Raw genomic sequence first — 16,981 nt, forward strand, 5'->3', positions numbered from 1 at the left:
GACACAGTGCATGGCCGCCATTTCGGATTCCAAAATGGTCATTATTTTCGAAATTGGCACTCCCTAAAACCTATATATCGACACCCATCTCGACTTTTATGACAAAGTGTTTTGCTACCATCTGCATGCAAGACATTTCTATTATTTTTACGTACAAAAATGGCCCCCTGTCAACTTTCAATCGAGATTTAATCGATAATTTATTCGATTAATATTCAGATTAATTCAATTTCAATCTATGTTAGGTCGACTAAACTAATCGCGATTAAAATTTGAGAATTAATTTTTTTTATTCCATTAATTAGTCGAATAAACAGTTAATCGATTAATGCCCATCTCTGACCACGGCATTTTTACACTTTGAGAATATCTGAAAACAAATCAACACAAGGAGCCATTTTGCAAATCCAGTGACATACTAGTAAATTTGTTATTACTTTTGACAGCGCGTGTCATGTGTCAACACAGTGTCGACACAAAGTCGAAACATTGCAACTACTTTGTGACTGCAATATTTCTCAGCCTTAAACCATATTTATACATCATAATTAACAAGTTTCGTAGTATGTAAAGCGTTATTTCTGTTATTTAAGTATAGTATACGCATCGAAGTACTAAAAATGCTTCAAATAATATAGTTATGAACACAGGCACTGAGAAGTAAACAATTTCATTTCCGGCTAAACTAAAACAATGTGGTGGCGCGTTGATTATATTACACTTAGTTTATCAAATCACTCGAGCAGTTTAATTCCCATAATAATTTAAGTCCTATTGTAATATAAATCCAAACAATATATAATTACGTCTTGTAATCCGTTTTAGAGATGGCGTATTAATGTCACTTATTTTTATTTAAGTATTTTTCCATCTGACAGTTTCCATTTGACAGGAACAAAATGAACGAATGAACGAATGATTTTGGCATAAAGTAGTCGCAAACCCTAAACAATGTGTGCACACGGCGACCACACTTTATGTCACTTTGTGTCATGTGTCGACCCTTCCCCATTTCTGGTAACTGTGTCGACACGGCGACGACTCTGCGACTGGAATTGTGACCGAAACAGACGGTGTCGACACAAGATGTGTCAACACCGCGTCGTAACGGCGACTGGAAATGGTTGTATGGGACACCATTACACGCACTATTTTCCCTTCTCAGGCCAGAAGCAATTCTAGCTCCGCAGTGCCACACTGGCTCTTATATACCTACCTTATACAAATATACTTAATCGTAATATACAAATTATGCGTTTAAATGTAATTAACTAGTTTTTCTATATTTTTTACTGGTTTAGTAGGGCTATTCACAGCTTGATCACATTCCTGACATAGTTACTATCAGTCAGGGACTCATCACCACCTTCAATTAAAATAAACGTTTGCCGACGCAAAAAAACGAGGCGATGAGTAATAAGTGCATTGGCTATGTACGGCATAATGCGATTCAGTAATGGTATAATGGCCGATTCATGCATATATTCAATGATGCGACTTTTCCTTGGGGCATACATGTATGTACTGTTCTCGAAAATTAAGAACACTAAGCGACACTTGCACCATCCCACTAATCCGGCGTTAACCGGTTAAACCGTTAATCCAGTGTCAAATTGTACTGGTAACCATGGTAACTCCAGGTTTAACCGGTTAACACCGCGTTAGTGAATGGCGCAAGTGGCCCTAAGCGACACTTGCACCATCCCACTAACCCGGTGTTAACCGTTAACCCAGTGTCAAATAGTATTAGTAACCATGGTAACTCTAGGTTTAATTGGCTAACCTCGGGTTAGTGAATGGTGTAAGTGGCCCTAAATGGCATGTAACAAACAACAAAAGCGCTTCCTTGTAATTCATTGACCGAGTGACGCTTCAAGCTTCACCGTACAAGTTCTCCGTTTCAGCTTATGCTTCCGTATGGCACATTTCTCAACTGATTCTCAGAGTAACCATGGTTACCATTACAAGTTAACACTGAGTTAATGGTTTAACCGGTTAACCCCGGGTTAGTGGGGTGGTGCAAGTGGCGCTAAGAGATGCTTCGCAAGACAATTAATTTTTGGGTACAAGAGGGTCATTTCCTGATGGTCTACTCGTAGTTGTGTCATGGGTCATGACTTATGCCTCATTTTCTAATTTGGTAAGCATTCTCCGAAGCTTATGGACGCAGGCAACTCCAGAGACGTTACCTACGTGTTGCTGACTCTAACACTCCGCACCCTCGTTGAGCTCTGGCAACCTTACTCACCGGCAGGAACACAACACTATAAGTAGGGTCTATTAGATTACACCTTATAAAACAAAGTCCCCCGCCGCGTCCGTCTGTGTGTATGTATGTTCGTGATAAACTCGAAAACTACTGAACGGATTTTCATGCGGTTTTCACCTATCAATAGAGTGATTCTTGAGGAAGGTTTAGGTGTATATAATTTGTTAAGGTTTTGTGTAACCCATGCGAAGCCGGAGCGGGTCGCTAGTCTAGAATAAATCTAATCTGATTTGCGTCACTGACCTCGCTCATGCGCAGTGGGTATCATCTTGTCTTTATTAGGCGATACTCTTGAGGCGCATCTGCTCTTACCGCAGTTTCCATTTTAGTATTGGGTTCATTCAAACTAGTTTTTTCACTGAAATCATGTGTAGGTAAATTAGTTTTAGATTTAAAACTAAATTAGTCACCCGTTGACCACGAACGCTGTAAAGGGTTCGAAAGGTTGGGATGTATTTGTTAAATACACGAAATAATTCGTTTCCATAGTTCCCTGGGTGATAGGTGATAGGACGTAGGGTGAGAATACGTTTGTGCCATACGCCACTTACATTGATTTGCAGGTGAGCGAAAAGAAGAAAAACAAAAAAAAATTAAGGGTTATAATCATCATCATCATATCAACTAGAGGACGTCCACTGCTGGACGTAGGCCTCCCCCAAAGAGTGCCACAATGACCGGTCTTGCGCCACCCGCATCCAGCGGACTCTCGCGACCTTTAGGTACCAGGTCATCAGTCCACCTTGTGGAAAAGTTTTATATTTAGGAAATATCCAACTTACTTATCATTTAGGCGCATAATATGTTTTCTATTTATAGTACCATACAAATATTTTCAATATAGTGGTAATCATGAAATAAAAGCATTTTTATTATTGCCACAATTTATGACATGACACAAAGTTTTGGATATGTCACAATTTTTGTGATAATTTTCTGATAACAGAGTGTAATTATCCTATGATAAAATGCGGATATGGTTCTACATTTTCGAAACATATATATTTTTTTAATTCGTTAGTGTCAATTATTAGCATATTTTTTGCTACTTTAGAGATAAATAAAAAACGATTTTGCCCAAAAATGGATATGGCTGATATGATATGGCACAAACGTATTCTCAGCCCGCTCAGCCGTCAAGGAATCAAACAAATTGTATGTTTTTTTTACAAATCTGAGGTTCAACCTTCGTTTATTGTGTTCGATATTTACAATGACTTACATTTACAATACAAACATTTTTTTGTCATTTTCTTAAATATATTACTGTCCATTTGAGTATATGTATTAACTTACGACTATTTTCACAACAGTAGAAATTTATTTTTGATACAGAATTGTCGAAAGATTGAGATCATATTAGTTAGAAGAAATAGTTAATGGCAACAGTAGTAATAATTCTTATATTATTATAAATCACATCAATAGTTCACAGCTTTGTCCATTATATATAATAATTAACTCTAATGATGATACAGAAAGAAGCGAATATTAAATAAGTGTCAATATGGATGACAAAATCTATACAACATCAGATACAAAAAAGCTATATAATGAAAAAAAACAGTGGGATACAAGTACAGAGGTGCAATTGGAAAATTTCATGGAAATGGAAAATTTCGACCCCCATACAAAATATGAGACATTTCCAAAACTTATAAATGTGAAAATTTTGCTAATTCGGCCGACGGCAAATCAGTAGATACAAATCACAATCAATGCAAATTCTATACAATATGACACAACAAAACTGACAAATCAAAGATGGTTACAGATGTACTGCATAATTTACATAATTGTTTTCCATCGTATTTCTAGTTCAGTCAATGTCAGTACGAGACTACCGAGACTGACTGAAATAGCAAGACACATTCGTAAGTTACCGTGAAAATACGATGGAAAATAATTATGCACTACATCTGTACATAGAATATCATCAACATCATTGATACAATAAATTGACCATTCGAAAACCTTATTCCATTGACATAAGATCTAATTATTGTTAGTTTGGTTTTAACTCATCAGTATCCATTTGTCTTGAGCTCCTAATATTGGTATCCGGTCCTAGAGTTGAAGTTTCCTGAGCCATTAGGGCCAGCCTTGGGGGCCAGGTATTGGCGGGAAGCGGCACCACCGAAGGAAGAACCACCGAAGTTGGAAGAGCCACCGAAGCTACCAGAAGAGCCACCGAAGTTACCCGAGGAGCCGCCGAAGTTCTTGGGCTGCTGGAAGGTTCGGCTGGGAGCGCCGTACTGGCCGGATGGTTGCTGGTATTGGTTGCCAGAGTAGCCGGAGCCGGAGCCAGCGCCCTCGCCGTGGTATGAGCCTGAAAGAAATTTGAATTTTAGATACAATATTAAAAACACTGCTATGTTAAGGATTAGAGATACAACTGGAGTTGAACCACAGACAAGACATCCTCCAGACTTAGCATAGTAGCGCTACCCCCTCTGCCATAAATATAAGGTAGATTTACTCCATTTTCGAGTCAAAGTGTCTTTGTGTGACGCCCGTGCCTTTGAATGGACCAATCACGGCACGGGACTCGCTCACCTCGTCCCCCGCACCCCAGTATTTTTGCCAGCATCGGTTTCATGAAATAATTGCTCTAAAGTCCGTCTAGAGGAATCCGATTCCTAATAGTCTATGAGTTGAACAAATTGCAAATTTCGTGATGCACACTTATTGTTCTCTTCTTTTCTTGCTGTTGTTGTCTGTACATGTTCGTACATGTTTTATGATCGTCACGAATAAAAATCTTTTATCTTATCAAACAATAGAAGTTTAGGAGAATCACACCTGAGAAGGGGCTGTAGTTTTGCCGTAGAGATAGATTTTTTTGCCATCATTTTGCCATCCCCCTAACCCGGGGTTAAGCGGTTAAACCGTTAACCCAGTATCAAATTGTACTGGTAACCATGGTAAGTCCAGGTGTAACCGGTTAACCCCGGGTTAGTGAATGGTGCAAGCAGTGGCCCTAAATGACATGTAACAAACAACAAAAGCGCTTCCTTGATATTCATTGACCGAGTGAAGCTAAGGTCTCAGTTTCCCCTTGGGCAAAGATGCTTTCGATATATCGAATATGACGCACTTGTTAAAATTGTACGTCTTATGGCAACTAGAAATTGATGACCGCCAACGGCCAATCAGATATATCAATAGAATCAGAAGATAATTAGAGAAGAATATAATTGACAAGCGTTTAATGAAAAACAATAGACATTCATCATATTAGGGTAAAGCCGTGAGCAAAGTTGCAAATGATTTACTAATGTATCCAAAAGAACACGGCCATTGAATTACAACATTGCGTTTGGTAATAAATAATAGCTGGGGCATGAGCTTCTGCGTTATTGTTTTGTGCCAGTTCTTGTGGCCAGGAGAACAGCGGGTGTTATTATCCGACCAGTGAGTCGTGTCACAAAAAAAACGCGGGAATTTCAGTACAAAACCGCACCTCGCAATAAAATTACTATGAAATTAAATGACAGCTTGAAACTGACAGCTTATTTGATAGGAAAAAAAGTTGCCATATAAAGAATTTAAAAAAATAGTTTGTGACACGACTCGCTGGTCAGACTTTAGCAAATCTTAAATATTAAAGATTGTAACTAGCTTTAAAAAATTGTAATGTTTTTTTTTTTAATAAACAGATTTAATTCTCTCTCTCTCTCAATTCCAAAGTGAGACACGCGGTTTTAAAACTTTTAAAGCTTCGTTTTCCTAGGTAGCGGTGCCGTCATATAGCGGCCGTCTAGTAAAATAATACGGATAAATAATGATGGAGTAGTATTTTTTATGAAGACGGCCGCTATATGATGGCACCGCTATCCTAGGATACCAGAGTTTTAGCAGTTTTTAAATAATAACAATCTGCTTGAATGATAGTTACTAGAATGATTAACATTTACGAGTACCAAGACCCAAAACCGCTAACTTTACGGCCCCGCAATCATCTCAGAAAGCTCAAGGTCGAGGCACAGTTGATGATGATGGTGATAACGGAACCACGGCAATTGCAGAGGTGCAAGGTGAGACTGGTGCAACATTGCTTTTAGGGGTCCTTTCCTAATGGGTGGTGTTAATTTTTTTATACTACGTCGGTGGCAAAAAAGCATACGGCCCAATGATGATAAGCAGTCTCCGTAGCCTGTGGACGCCTGCAACTCCAGAGGTGTTAGATGCGCGTTGCCAACCCTAATACTCCGCACCCTCGTTGAGCTCTGTTGCTCTGTTGTTAATTATAAATGTAGGAGATGGTTACGTCATAAAATATATAGGTAGGTACCTATTAGGTACTGTATTATGATGAAAATGGTTTTTTTTTAATAATATAGGAGGCAAACGAGCAGACGGATCACCTGATGGTAAGCGATTACCGCCGCCCATGGACACCCGCAACACCAGAAGGGTTGTAGGTGCGTTGCCGGCCTTTAAAAAAAAACCGGCCAGGTGCGAGTCGGACTCGCGTTCCAAGGGTTCCGTACATTACGTCTGACTCACGCTTGAGCGGACATTTCTAATAGGTTTTCCTGTCATCTATAGATAAAGAACTATTTTGTGTATTTTTTTCAAAATTTTAGACCCAGTAGTTTCGGAGATAAAGGGGTGGGGAATGGTCATTTATTTGGTTATTTTCTTAAATAACTTCGAACCTATGTATTTTAAAATCTTAAAAAAAACATGGCCATCTTTGGGTCACTAATTTACATATGTGTACCAAATTTCAACTTAATTGGTCCAGTAGTTTCCGAGAAAATAGCCTGTGACAGACGGACAGACAGACAGACGCATGAGTGATCCTATAAGGGTTCCGTTTTTTCCTTTTGAGGTACGGAACCTCAAAAAGATTAAGATGGGAGTAGGTACGCTCTTTTCTTGAAGGTTTGAAGGTTGTACCGGTCCGGAAATACCGCAGGTTAAAGGTTAAATGAACCGTCTGTATGAAAACGAGCGTATTTATACAATGCATTATTCAATGCCTACTAATAATAATAAATTACAACATTAATGCATGTAAAAGATACGCAAGTAAGTATAACGGGTTAGCACTGATTGACTAGCACGTTATCTTTTCGCGGATTAGCAAAGTAATATTTTGGTTTTAAATAATAATAAATGCAAAATAACTGGCTGTCACTTACCTACATCTTTACTAAACTGCTGAACTAATTTGGACGAAATTTGGTATGGAGATAGTTTGACTACCGGGAATGGATATAGGATGATTTACATTTGTAAATGTTAATTTTACTCAGGCAAAGTCGTGAGGAGAAACTTGTTTGTGGTGAATTCGAGTATGTTCAAAGATTGTTAAATAAATATTGACATTGTATAGATTTTTTTAAAGATTCTTTTTATACCTAAAATTTTGTAGAAACATGATTGAAACAACATTGCATAAGTGTATTTTTTTTCATGAATTTTAAACCATTATAATAAATACTTATCTGGAACAAAAAATGCTCTAATAGGCCAATTCGAGTTTTAGTAATTCGATCTGTTTCCGATACTGATCACTTTTGACACTAACAGATCAGTATCATATCGGAAACAGATCGAAGAACTAAAACTCGAATTGGCCTATAACACGAATAAAACAGTAATATTCAGTCAAATCAGATCCAGAACCCACAGTTGAAAGCCTTTGTTCTCCTTTCCCACACATTGCCCAACCGTGGGATTGTCACGCGAGATCCTTACTTTTATAACGACTTTACGAAATGATCGCATATCATTGCTCGCTAGTACAGTCAACTGAAGAAATAGCTAAGACTGCATAAGAGGTGGTCAGGGGGCCTAGTCAAATTGATAATCATTTATCGAAAGGGAAGAAGGAAAAGAGAGGAAAGAAAAAAAAGAAGAAGAAAAGAAAGGGAAGGAGGATAAAGTAATTGGTAGGAAAGGTAGAGTTAGATCAAGAAATTATTTTAAACGTCAGACTTCTATGAAATTATGACGTATGAATAACACTTGCACTGCGCCTGCTGTCAAAACCTTTGCAAACTTTTATTGGTTTTAACTCTATGTCACTGGAATCACAGTTTCATCAGAAGTTTCGGTTTGAGTTTCGGTTTTGACAGGTTACCGAAACCATGTTTCAGCTGAAGGTTCGGTTTCGATCAAAAATCTTTCAGCCGCACCGAAACTGTACTTCCAGTAGTGTCCGACCGAAGTTTTAGTTTCGGTTTCAGCAAAAAAAAAACAAGCGTCGGTTTCCTAACTAACTTCCAGATATATAAAAGGATATTATGATACATTCCAGAGGGCATGTAATCAGTCCCGCAAATCTGTACTATAAGTATATTTATTTAAAGGATATTTTGCTGTAACATGTCTCTGATCCAAATTGAGCATAAAAGCCTCAGGCTTACATTAAAATCAAATTATATCCATATATGTAAGCAAGACGCATGAAAAGCTTGGAATTTGAATTGTGCCTCTAAGGTTGCAGAATAGAGCGATTTGTGAAATTGATTTATAATAGGTGCATTGAGTCCTATTTATGGTGATATCTAAGTATATATGCGTCATTTTAATTTAAACGTCTTTAAATGCCTATTGAATATGTATGTAGACTTATTCAGGCATTTACTTAAAGGAGTAATTTTACTATCTATCTAATTTAGAGTGCGACAAAAATAGTAGAAATTAAATAAAATGGAACAAAAAAATCTCCATACTAAGTTGTTGCCATTTTACGTCAAAAATGTGACAGTTACGTAGGAAGTGGCGCCCTCAATAATTTTCTACAATGTCGGACTATACCTGTGTTTCTGTATGATCAAATATCTTTGTCAAATTTCGTACCTACTTTGCTATAAAAACAAAAGAAAGATTGATAAATGTGAAAACATCAATTAGAAGTTACGTTAAGGCTAGATGCCAATTCTGTTTAAACAATTTGATAAGGTGTTGACCTCATTTTGATACGAACTGTCATCAGGCACCTCATGCGCACCACACACTGACGCAAGTTCTTATCAAAACAAAATTTAACATTATCGAATTGTTACGACAGAATTGGCCTCCTATAGTCTTTAGAAACAAAGATGGCTACCGGCGATTTGGCCTTTTCAGTTATAAATGTTTCTTCACTTGTCTTATTTTAAATGTTAGCTTCCTTAAACGTTTCGTTACGACACGATGGCGATGGTTCGATAATAAAGCACAATCGAAATCGATTACAAACAATTCATTGTACAGATGTATCGGCGCGGCCAAGGTGGTCACAAACTCTGAACACGCACTCTAATGCCTTGACAATAGAGGCTTGTTCAGATATTTGTGAGCATTTTGCCCGCTCCGATATGATGGCGACTGTACAACTGTGAAAAGTCACCAACTTACTTTAGATGATCGTTAAATCGATCGAATCGATCACTTTAAATGTCATACGCATAGCTTTGGCTAGTTATTAAAATTCGCAACGGTAAGGAAATAAAATTTGCGGAAATACACAGAAAAAAGCACTTACAATTACATATTTTATAATCAACAAAAACTCATTTCAAAGTAGGTGGATTCATTGATTTCATTGTGACGAGGTTTCATTTCTCGTCTTCATTGAAACATACCGTTTTAAAATTTCATAAAGATTAGATAATTATTAGCTGATTTGGCTGATTAGTTCACGAATAATTCATATAAAATCTATCCAAGCCCAGGTTATTTAATTTATACTTTGTTGGTAGACAGTAGGTATTTTATTTAATTAGGTGTTTCATAGGTATATCGACAGCATATTTAGTGATATATTTTGTCGATTTCGCAAAAGGAATCGTACCTGTAATATCTTGTGTTAATACAAGTTATCCAATCGTCATCTCACTTGCAAATGTAACATAATTACTACTTTGCAAATCGATTACCATAACCCACAGTACTGATCTATAATTTGCTTACCGGTGACTTAGGGTTTTCATAACCACAAATTTTTTACAGCTATATCAAGGGATTATCAGTCGTACGCGAAGAGAATAAGATCTTTCTAAAATGCATGCGATATGCTGGTTTAAAACGTTTAGTGATGCTTCGGCCCTAGATAATCTTAGAAAGGACAGCGCGTATATGTGTGAGTAGCAATGGAAAACGACTTAAACGCCATATAAAGTGCTTGGAGTTACGTCGTTCTAGAACTGTTATGTCGCCTTACATTAGCCTATGATAGCGTTTTGTACCTTTGGCCTGGATTGCACTAATAAATAACGGAATTACTGTGGGATGGGTACAGTGTCGACATAAGTCCAGTGTTTATTCTTAGGTCAGTAATGTTCCGTGTGCTGTACAAAACATGCCACTAGCCTAGTCTTCATTGCGTCGATCGACAATCCCCTGTAGGACATTAGTTCCCAATAGTAATCGATCCAAACGTAGCCTTCATGTACCAACCATTAGCCATCATCATCTTCCTCGCGTTGTTCCGGCATTTTGCCACGGCTCATGGGAGCCTGGGGTGCGCTTGGCAACTAATCCCAAGAATTGGCGTAGGCACTAGCACTACTTCGCTCTTACTGAACTGTGACGCATGTTAAATGGCAAAGTTTCATACTTTTATGTATGTCTCATTCACTTGCATAGTACTGAGGGCAAATTTCAATCTGATATACTTGGGTGCAGCGTTGAGATATAATTGTAAAGGTGGCATGTGAAACAGCATTGAGTTTATGTTTCGTCACATCAATGCGAAACTTAATAATATGGTCTGCTTAGTTATCTTCACGCGACAAACATAGTAATTTCCACGACTTTATGGTGGGAAAGTGAGCTTTACTGTATGTTCAATGCTGATATTATCAAATTTAATTGTTAGGTCCAGTTTTTTTTATTTTATGTGACATAAACTTTGAACTGTGTTACACTCTGATTGCATTGAGTTGACTTCTTCTTCTTCTTCCGGCCTTGTGCCATTTTTAACTGGGGTCGGCTCTCCTAATCCTCCTTCTCCAAAGATATCGTTTCTGGGTCGTCGCTGGATCTAAATTGTTATTGGAGAGATCCTGTTTAATAACTGACATCCATGTAGTAAGGGGTCTGCCACTGCCACGAGGATATGGTCCCGATTGCCTGTTAGTTTCCTTGATAAAATGACGGTCGTTACCGCGTTACTGCCACGATTAGAACGTTCAATCCGTCACTCATTTTATTAAGGAAAAGACAGTGACAGCTCCCCTCAGCTGCAGTAGACATCCAAATGTCACCTTACGATCAATTCCGTCACTCCATTTAGTCCATTTATCAAGTGGGCTATGGACGGATGAACTAAAATTTTCAATACAAACGATAAGCGACATAGAATTGTTTAAGTCTTTCAGTCGCAATCTAACTAAATCTTAGTCATTTCATCAAGGTTCCATAGAAGGGACTATATTTTCACACGCCTTCGCAATGGCAAGCTACATTACATTACTTACTGACCCACACATCTTTCATAGCAGATAACTCACTTTTATTGCTGGGAACCGACCGTTCTTTTAGTGTAAATGCGAAGGTTGCTCAATTTGTTAACACTGTCATTTAGTTTAACGCTCCATAATTCTAATTTGAAATGAAATATTATCATCCACATTGCCCCTTTTAAATAAAAAGTAAAGTTATAGGCGTCGTCTTTAGCTAGTTACGCAAATATTCTTGTTTTTATTTGAAACTTCATGTTATGTATATGGTATTGTTAAAAAGGTCAGATACCTTACGTACGGGAAACCCAGCATCGTTTTGTTGACATTACATAAGGTAACGAATTGGATACATTTTTCTAAGATTTTTATCATAGGTACAACTTAATAAGCAGTTGTTACCTAAGCAGTAGGATGTTTTAACGTGCCTATAAGGATTTAGTAAGAATTTAAGCATTGAAGTCCGTTTAATTGTTATGTCTACAGGAAATACGCATAACTTTAACTCATAGCAAAAAAGTTTTTAATCGATAACTTTTAAAGTAACTTATTTAATACTGCAATGCGATCAGAAGCGGTGTCATGGTCGCATTTTTATCACATGTCATGCCATGCGTCACTTTCACGCTTACATATTTGTTAGAACGTGACAGGCATGATGACAAATGATAAAGAGCCGACCATCTTAGCCCTGCAGATGTTTGCCATATTTAAATGTCAAATGTAGGTTTCAAACGACTTTAAAAGAAAATTGTAGACATAATTATGTGTTTTCAAACCTCTTGATCACTTTGTGTCATGATAAGTGAGGTAGCTAGTCCAATCTGCGAAGCACCTAGCGCGCATAAATCGTCGGCAAGTGGAGTCACGCTGGCTGATGCAACTGATCTGACGCCATCATGCATATTGTTTGTTTATCTCTCGAAAAAGCTAATTTTTAGGGTTCCGTATCCAAAGGGTAAAAACGGGACCCTATTACTAAGACTCCGCTGTCCGTCCGTCCGTCCGTCTGTCTGTCACCAGGCTGTATCTCATGAACCGTGATAGCTAGGCAATTGAAATGTTCACAGATGATGTATTTCTGTTGCCGCTATAACAACAAATACTAAAAAGTACGGAACCTTCGGTGGGCGAGCCCGGTCGCACTTGTCCGGTTTTTTTTTGTTTAATTTGACTGACAAAAACGTAAATTACAATCGTTATATTTACAAGTTTTCAAGAATTGATCCTGCATTCGATATCTTCCAATCGAGCCAAAGAGCTCTTGCTTAGAACACTAAGCAAGAGCTTTTTGGCTATTTCTCGGGTGATTATTTCCCGACATTATGAATAGTGTGATTTTCAGGTTTTTATAATGATGGCATTTTGAATTGTGGTCAAGTCACATTAAGTGTAAGTATTACAGATTCCGGCGAGGTTGAACCGCGGTCGCGCTAATTTTACAAAAAAAACTATAGTTAAAGTAACTTAAGGAGTAGGAGGTACCTACTAATGTTCATTCAAAATATAGGGACACGAAAAAATAAAATAAACATGTTTTCCTACCCTAGTTGCAGCTCGAATACACTGAGGAGTTTTAAAACAAAATTAGTGTTTTTGGTTAATTTTCGACATTTATCTATGAAAAAGCTCGTTAAGTTGAGGTTAACCGCTGACACAAAATTAGGTTCTTTTTAGTTTTGTGAAAATGGAATTCATTAACTTTGAATAGAGTCATTAAACATTGAATTATAATGGATTGATGTAAGTGAAGCTCCATTACTTAGTTGATAATATTTATGAATTTTTCGCACTTGTATCGTAATGTACTATTAAGATATTTCACGTGATGTTTTGGACTTTATTATGCCACTGATTGGTCATTATGTATCATTACTTCTTTCATTTATAAAAAGTGTAATTGTAGCCGCAAGCCCCGTCAATCTTAACTTTGATTAGCTTTGGATATTCATTTTATACGGATATTAGTAGCATAAATAATTATTCGAGTTTTTGTTGGGTAGGTACAACTAATAACATATTTAGTAAAGCTACATTACTTTATTAATATCATTTAAATTATCTTTTATAATGAACTATTGAACTCGCCTAGCAATAAAATAACGCAATATAAATTATAATCACTATAACCAAGGGTTAATGAGTCTAAGCTCTAGCTAATCTTAACACCTTTATCTAGACCTGTTAATAAATCTAGGCTATCTAGACTTTAGATAGACGCAATCAATGTACATGATGGTTTGACGTCGGTGACATATGAACGTGTGTTATGACTGATGATAGGTTAGGTCATCTAGATTAAAATAAATAGAGTAGTTAAAATGTTACAATTGCCTTGAAACTGTTGCAATAAACGTAGATATTTTCTCTTGATATTTTTTTCTTTAATGAGGTTTAATTTTTCATAATTTTATGCGACAATTTGCAAAACTTTGGTTACAGATAGGTTTGACATTATCTTGGTTTTGTTTTTAGGGTACGTGAGCCACCTGGGCGCACCAGAGAGTGGATCAGCTACACTCTAATAACACGAGTAAAATTGCCTACTCCAGAGCACACGGTCGCTGTGGTCGAAATCGGTCAGGAGAGCATCATATTTTTTTTTTGTTTTGACTTTACCTAATTTAGCCAAATTTTAACTATGGCTCTACAGATAAAACTGTGTTAGCTTATTGTGTGCGCTTCGTATCAAAATATCTTTACAAGTATTAATCGAAAAATATTGAAATAAAATCACTTACCATCGTCAGAGATGCCAGCAGCCTCATCACGGGCGTTCTGTTCCAGAGACTTCAGGATCTCCTCCGGGATGGGGGGAGGGGTGGGAAGATGGGCACCCTGGGGGCGGTATCCGTTCTCATCAGCGGTGTACGAGATGCTGTAGTCCTGGCCATCATCACCCTTGTATCCGAAGCTACCCTGAGACTGGACTCCATTAGTGGCCACGCCTTGAGCGTCAGCGCGGATGCCGTTGGAGGTCTCGAAGTCGTAAGAGAAGCCTTCAGCGGTGACCTCGCTGTTGGACCTCAGGATTTGGGCACCAGCGTCTTGGGGACGGGAGCTTTGCTGGCTGTATGACTGCTGGAAGCCGCCGGAGTTGTAGAGGTTGCCGCCGTGTTGGGTTTGTCCGAAACCACCAGCGCCAGCGCCGGCTTGGCCAAAACCTCCGTGGCCAGCGCCTCCTTGACCAAATCCTCCGTGGCCAGCGCCTCCTTGACCAAATCCTCCGTGGCTAGCGCCTCCTTGGCCGAATCCTCCGTGGCTAGCGCCTCCGAAACCTCCAGCTCCGCCTTGGCCGAAACCAGCCGAGCCTCTCTGTCCAAAGCCACCAGCGTGGCCACCTGCACCAGCCGCGGCGTGGCCGAAGCCTCCAGCGCCTCCTTGGCCAAATCCAGAGCCACTGCTGCCAGGAGGCAGGTAGGTGTTCTCCAAACGCCCGGCGGCGCACACTCCGAGGATGGCTGCGACTACGAACTGAAATTAAAGATTATTTTATTTATTTTAGCTACAATACAGCATGATACAAATGTTAGTATAAATAAGGGATCGTAATTTGATTAATAAAATATATACCAAAATGTTTCAGAAAGACTGGAGAAAAGATTTCAAACGTAGTAAATAAATTGTAAAGAAGAATCGTTAAAAAACTATGAATGGGTATAAAGATAGGTTATTACCTACCAATAGACATCTTGCAATTACAATATTAATACATACTTATAAATAGGTAATTAATCGAACTTAGATGTGCTAATAAAAATGTATAACTTATAAATATCTGTAAGTAATCGACGTTACAAAATTCCGATGGGCCCAAAAGAACACGATCTATAGTAATGATGACGGCTCAACAAAATGATAAAAGACATGTCAATGCAATAACGTTTACAATAGTATGAATGTTTGCTCAAGTCATTAGGTACTTTAGATCAGTGGTACTCAAACTTTTTTAACCTTTTATGAGGGCCACAAAGACGGTTTTGCCTTGTATCTATACAAAGATCACCTGGCGGCGCATGCGGCCCGAAGTTGATTATCGCTGCTTTAGATAGTCATCGGTAAAGCGTACATTGTTAACTAATAATTTTGTAAAATTTATTACAAAGACATTCATCATTGGTCAGTTAAGAGAGTTTCTGTTAAGTTGCTAAAGAACACGTCGAAATAGGCGTGGAACTATAAAGTTCAAATTATTATTAGCCTTTGAAATGTAAGTAGGTATAGTATGTTAACAAATTAGGACCGGTCCAGTTAAATGGTGAATTATATTTATTGCTCTGTGGTTTCATAAAGTTACATAAACTAAAATGATAAATACTAATAAATAGATTCATGAGGCAAATAGGTGTTATTAAATTATGATAAAATATATGCACATGAATGCATTTCAACTGAAACTGTGCAGTCCTGCAGGTCCCCCATAAATTGCAGTCGGATTGCAGTTTTTGTATAAGGGTTGTAAATTGGTCCAGTTTTGCAGCACTTAAAACACTTAAATTTTCGACCGACACGCTTAGTCCCGGTTCTTTCGAATTCGCCCTTAAATTAAACTTTAAAATTTTATTAGCCTATTTTTTTGCGTTCAAAAACTCACCAATTTCATTTTGAAAATGTGAATTAGATATTCGCTGTACGAAGCCGAACGAATGACTGTGATGAGTGAAGACGATTGCAGGATTATATACTCCGCGCCGTAGTTCGCTTCTCGGTGCTCTGAAGGCTAGACTCTTCCTTGTAAATGTGTAACATTTTTAAGAACTAGTTTTGCAATTGGTACCTTTTATGGATGGGTTTTGTTATATTTTTTAATTAGACAGTTTGATGGTTAATGAGGTTAGAATAATGCATTTACGAAATGGTGCATTATGCAAAAAAAGGGCGATCTGTACGAATATGACGGTCGTTTTTGTCTACGTGACAGTGTGATAAAACGGTGTCCGTCACTTTCAATCTCGCGGTGTTAAAAAGTGACAGTTATTTTATCATGTGGATAAAACCATTCATAATACGCTGGCTGGTTAGATTTGATAATGAAAGTCATACTGAAACCTCATTGATACCGAATAATAGAGGGTATTTATGAATCAATTTTACAATTGTAGTAGGTAGTAATATTAATAGTAAACTCTTAAAGTTAAGTACAATAATAATGCTTATATTGTAATGTTTAGATAGTTATTTCTTCTCTGATATTTTCCACTGTAGCTATAATATGGTGTTAATTAGTTTTTAATCATCATCATCATCATCTCAGACAAAAGACGTCCACGGACTAGCAAGCGCAGCGTAGGACGTCCACCCACAAGATGGA

The 16,981-nt window shown here is 37.8% G+C and overlaps 1 protein-coding gene across 2 annotated transcripts; it reads right to left on the reverse strand.

Annotated features, from left to right (window-relative positions):
* Positions 1-3,432: 3,432 nt before the first annotated feature.
* LOC134798435 (pupal cuticle protein 36a-like) lies at positions 3,433-16,391 on the reverse strand. Of its 2 annotated transcripts, XM_063770874.1 has the most exons (4): positions 16,265-16,391; positions 14,880-15,144; positions 14,412-14,849; positions 3,433-4,598 (listed from the first exon to the last, which is right to left on the reverse strand). In XM_063770874.1, exons 1-4 carry the CDS (start codon positions 16,271-16,273, stop codon positions 4,318-4,320), a joined length of 993 nt encoding a protein of 330 aa, XP_063626944.1. In that variant the 5' UTR covers positions 16,274-16,391; the 3' UTR covers positions 3,433-4,317. The 2 variants fall into 2 exon arrangements, with proteins under 2 accessions (XP_063626944.1, XP_063626943.1); XM_063770873.1 differs by having other exon boundaries at positions 14,412-15,144.
* Positions 16,392-16,981: the final 590 nt, after the last annotated feature.

This window comes from Cydia splendana, chromosome 16, assembly GCF_910591565.1.
Source record: "Cydia splendana chromosome 16, ilCydSple1.2, whole genome shotgun sequence".
Taxonomy (NCBI): Eukaryota; Metazoa; Arthropoda; class Insecta; order Lepidoptera; family Tortricidae; genus Cydia; species Cydia splendana.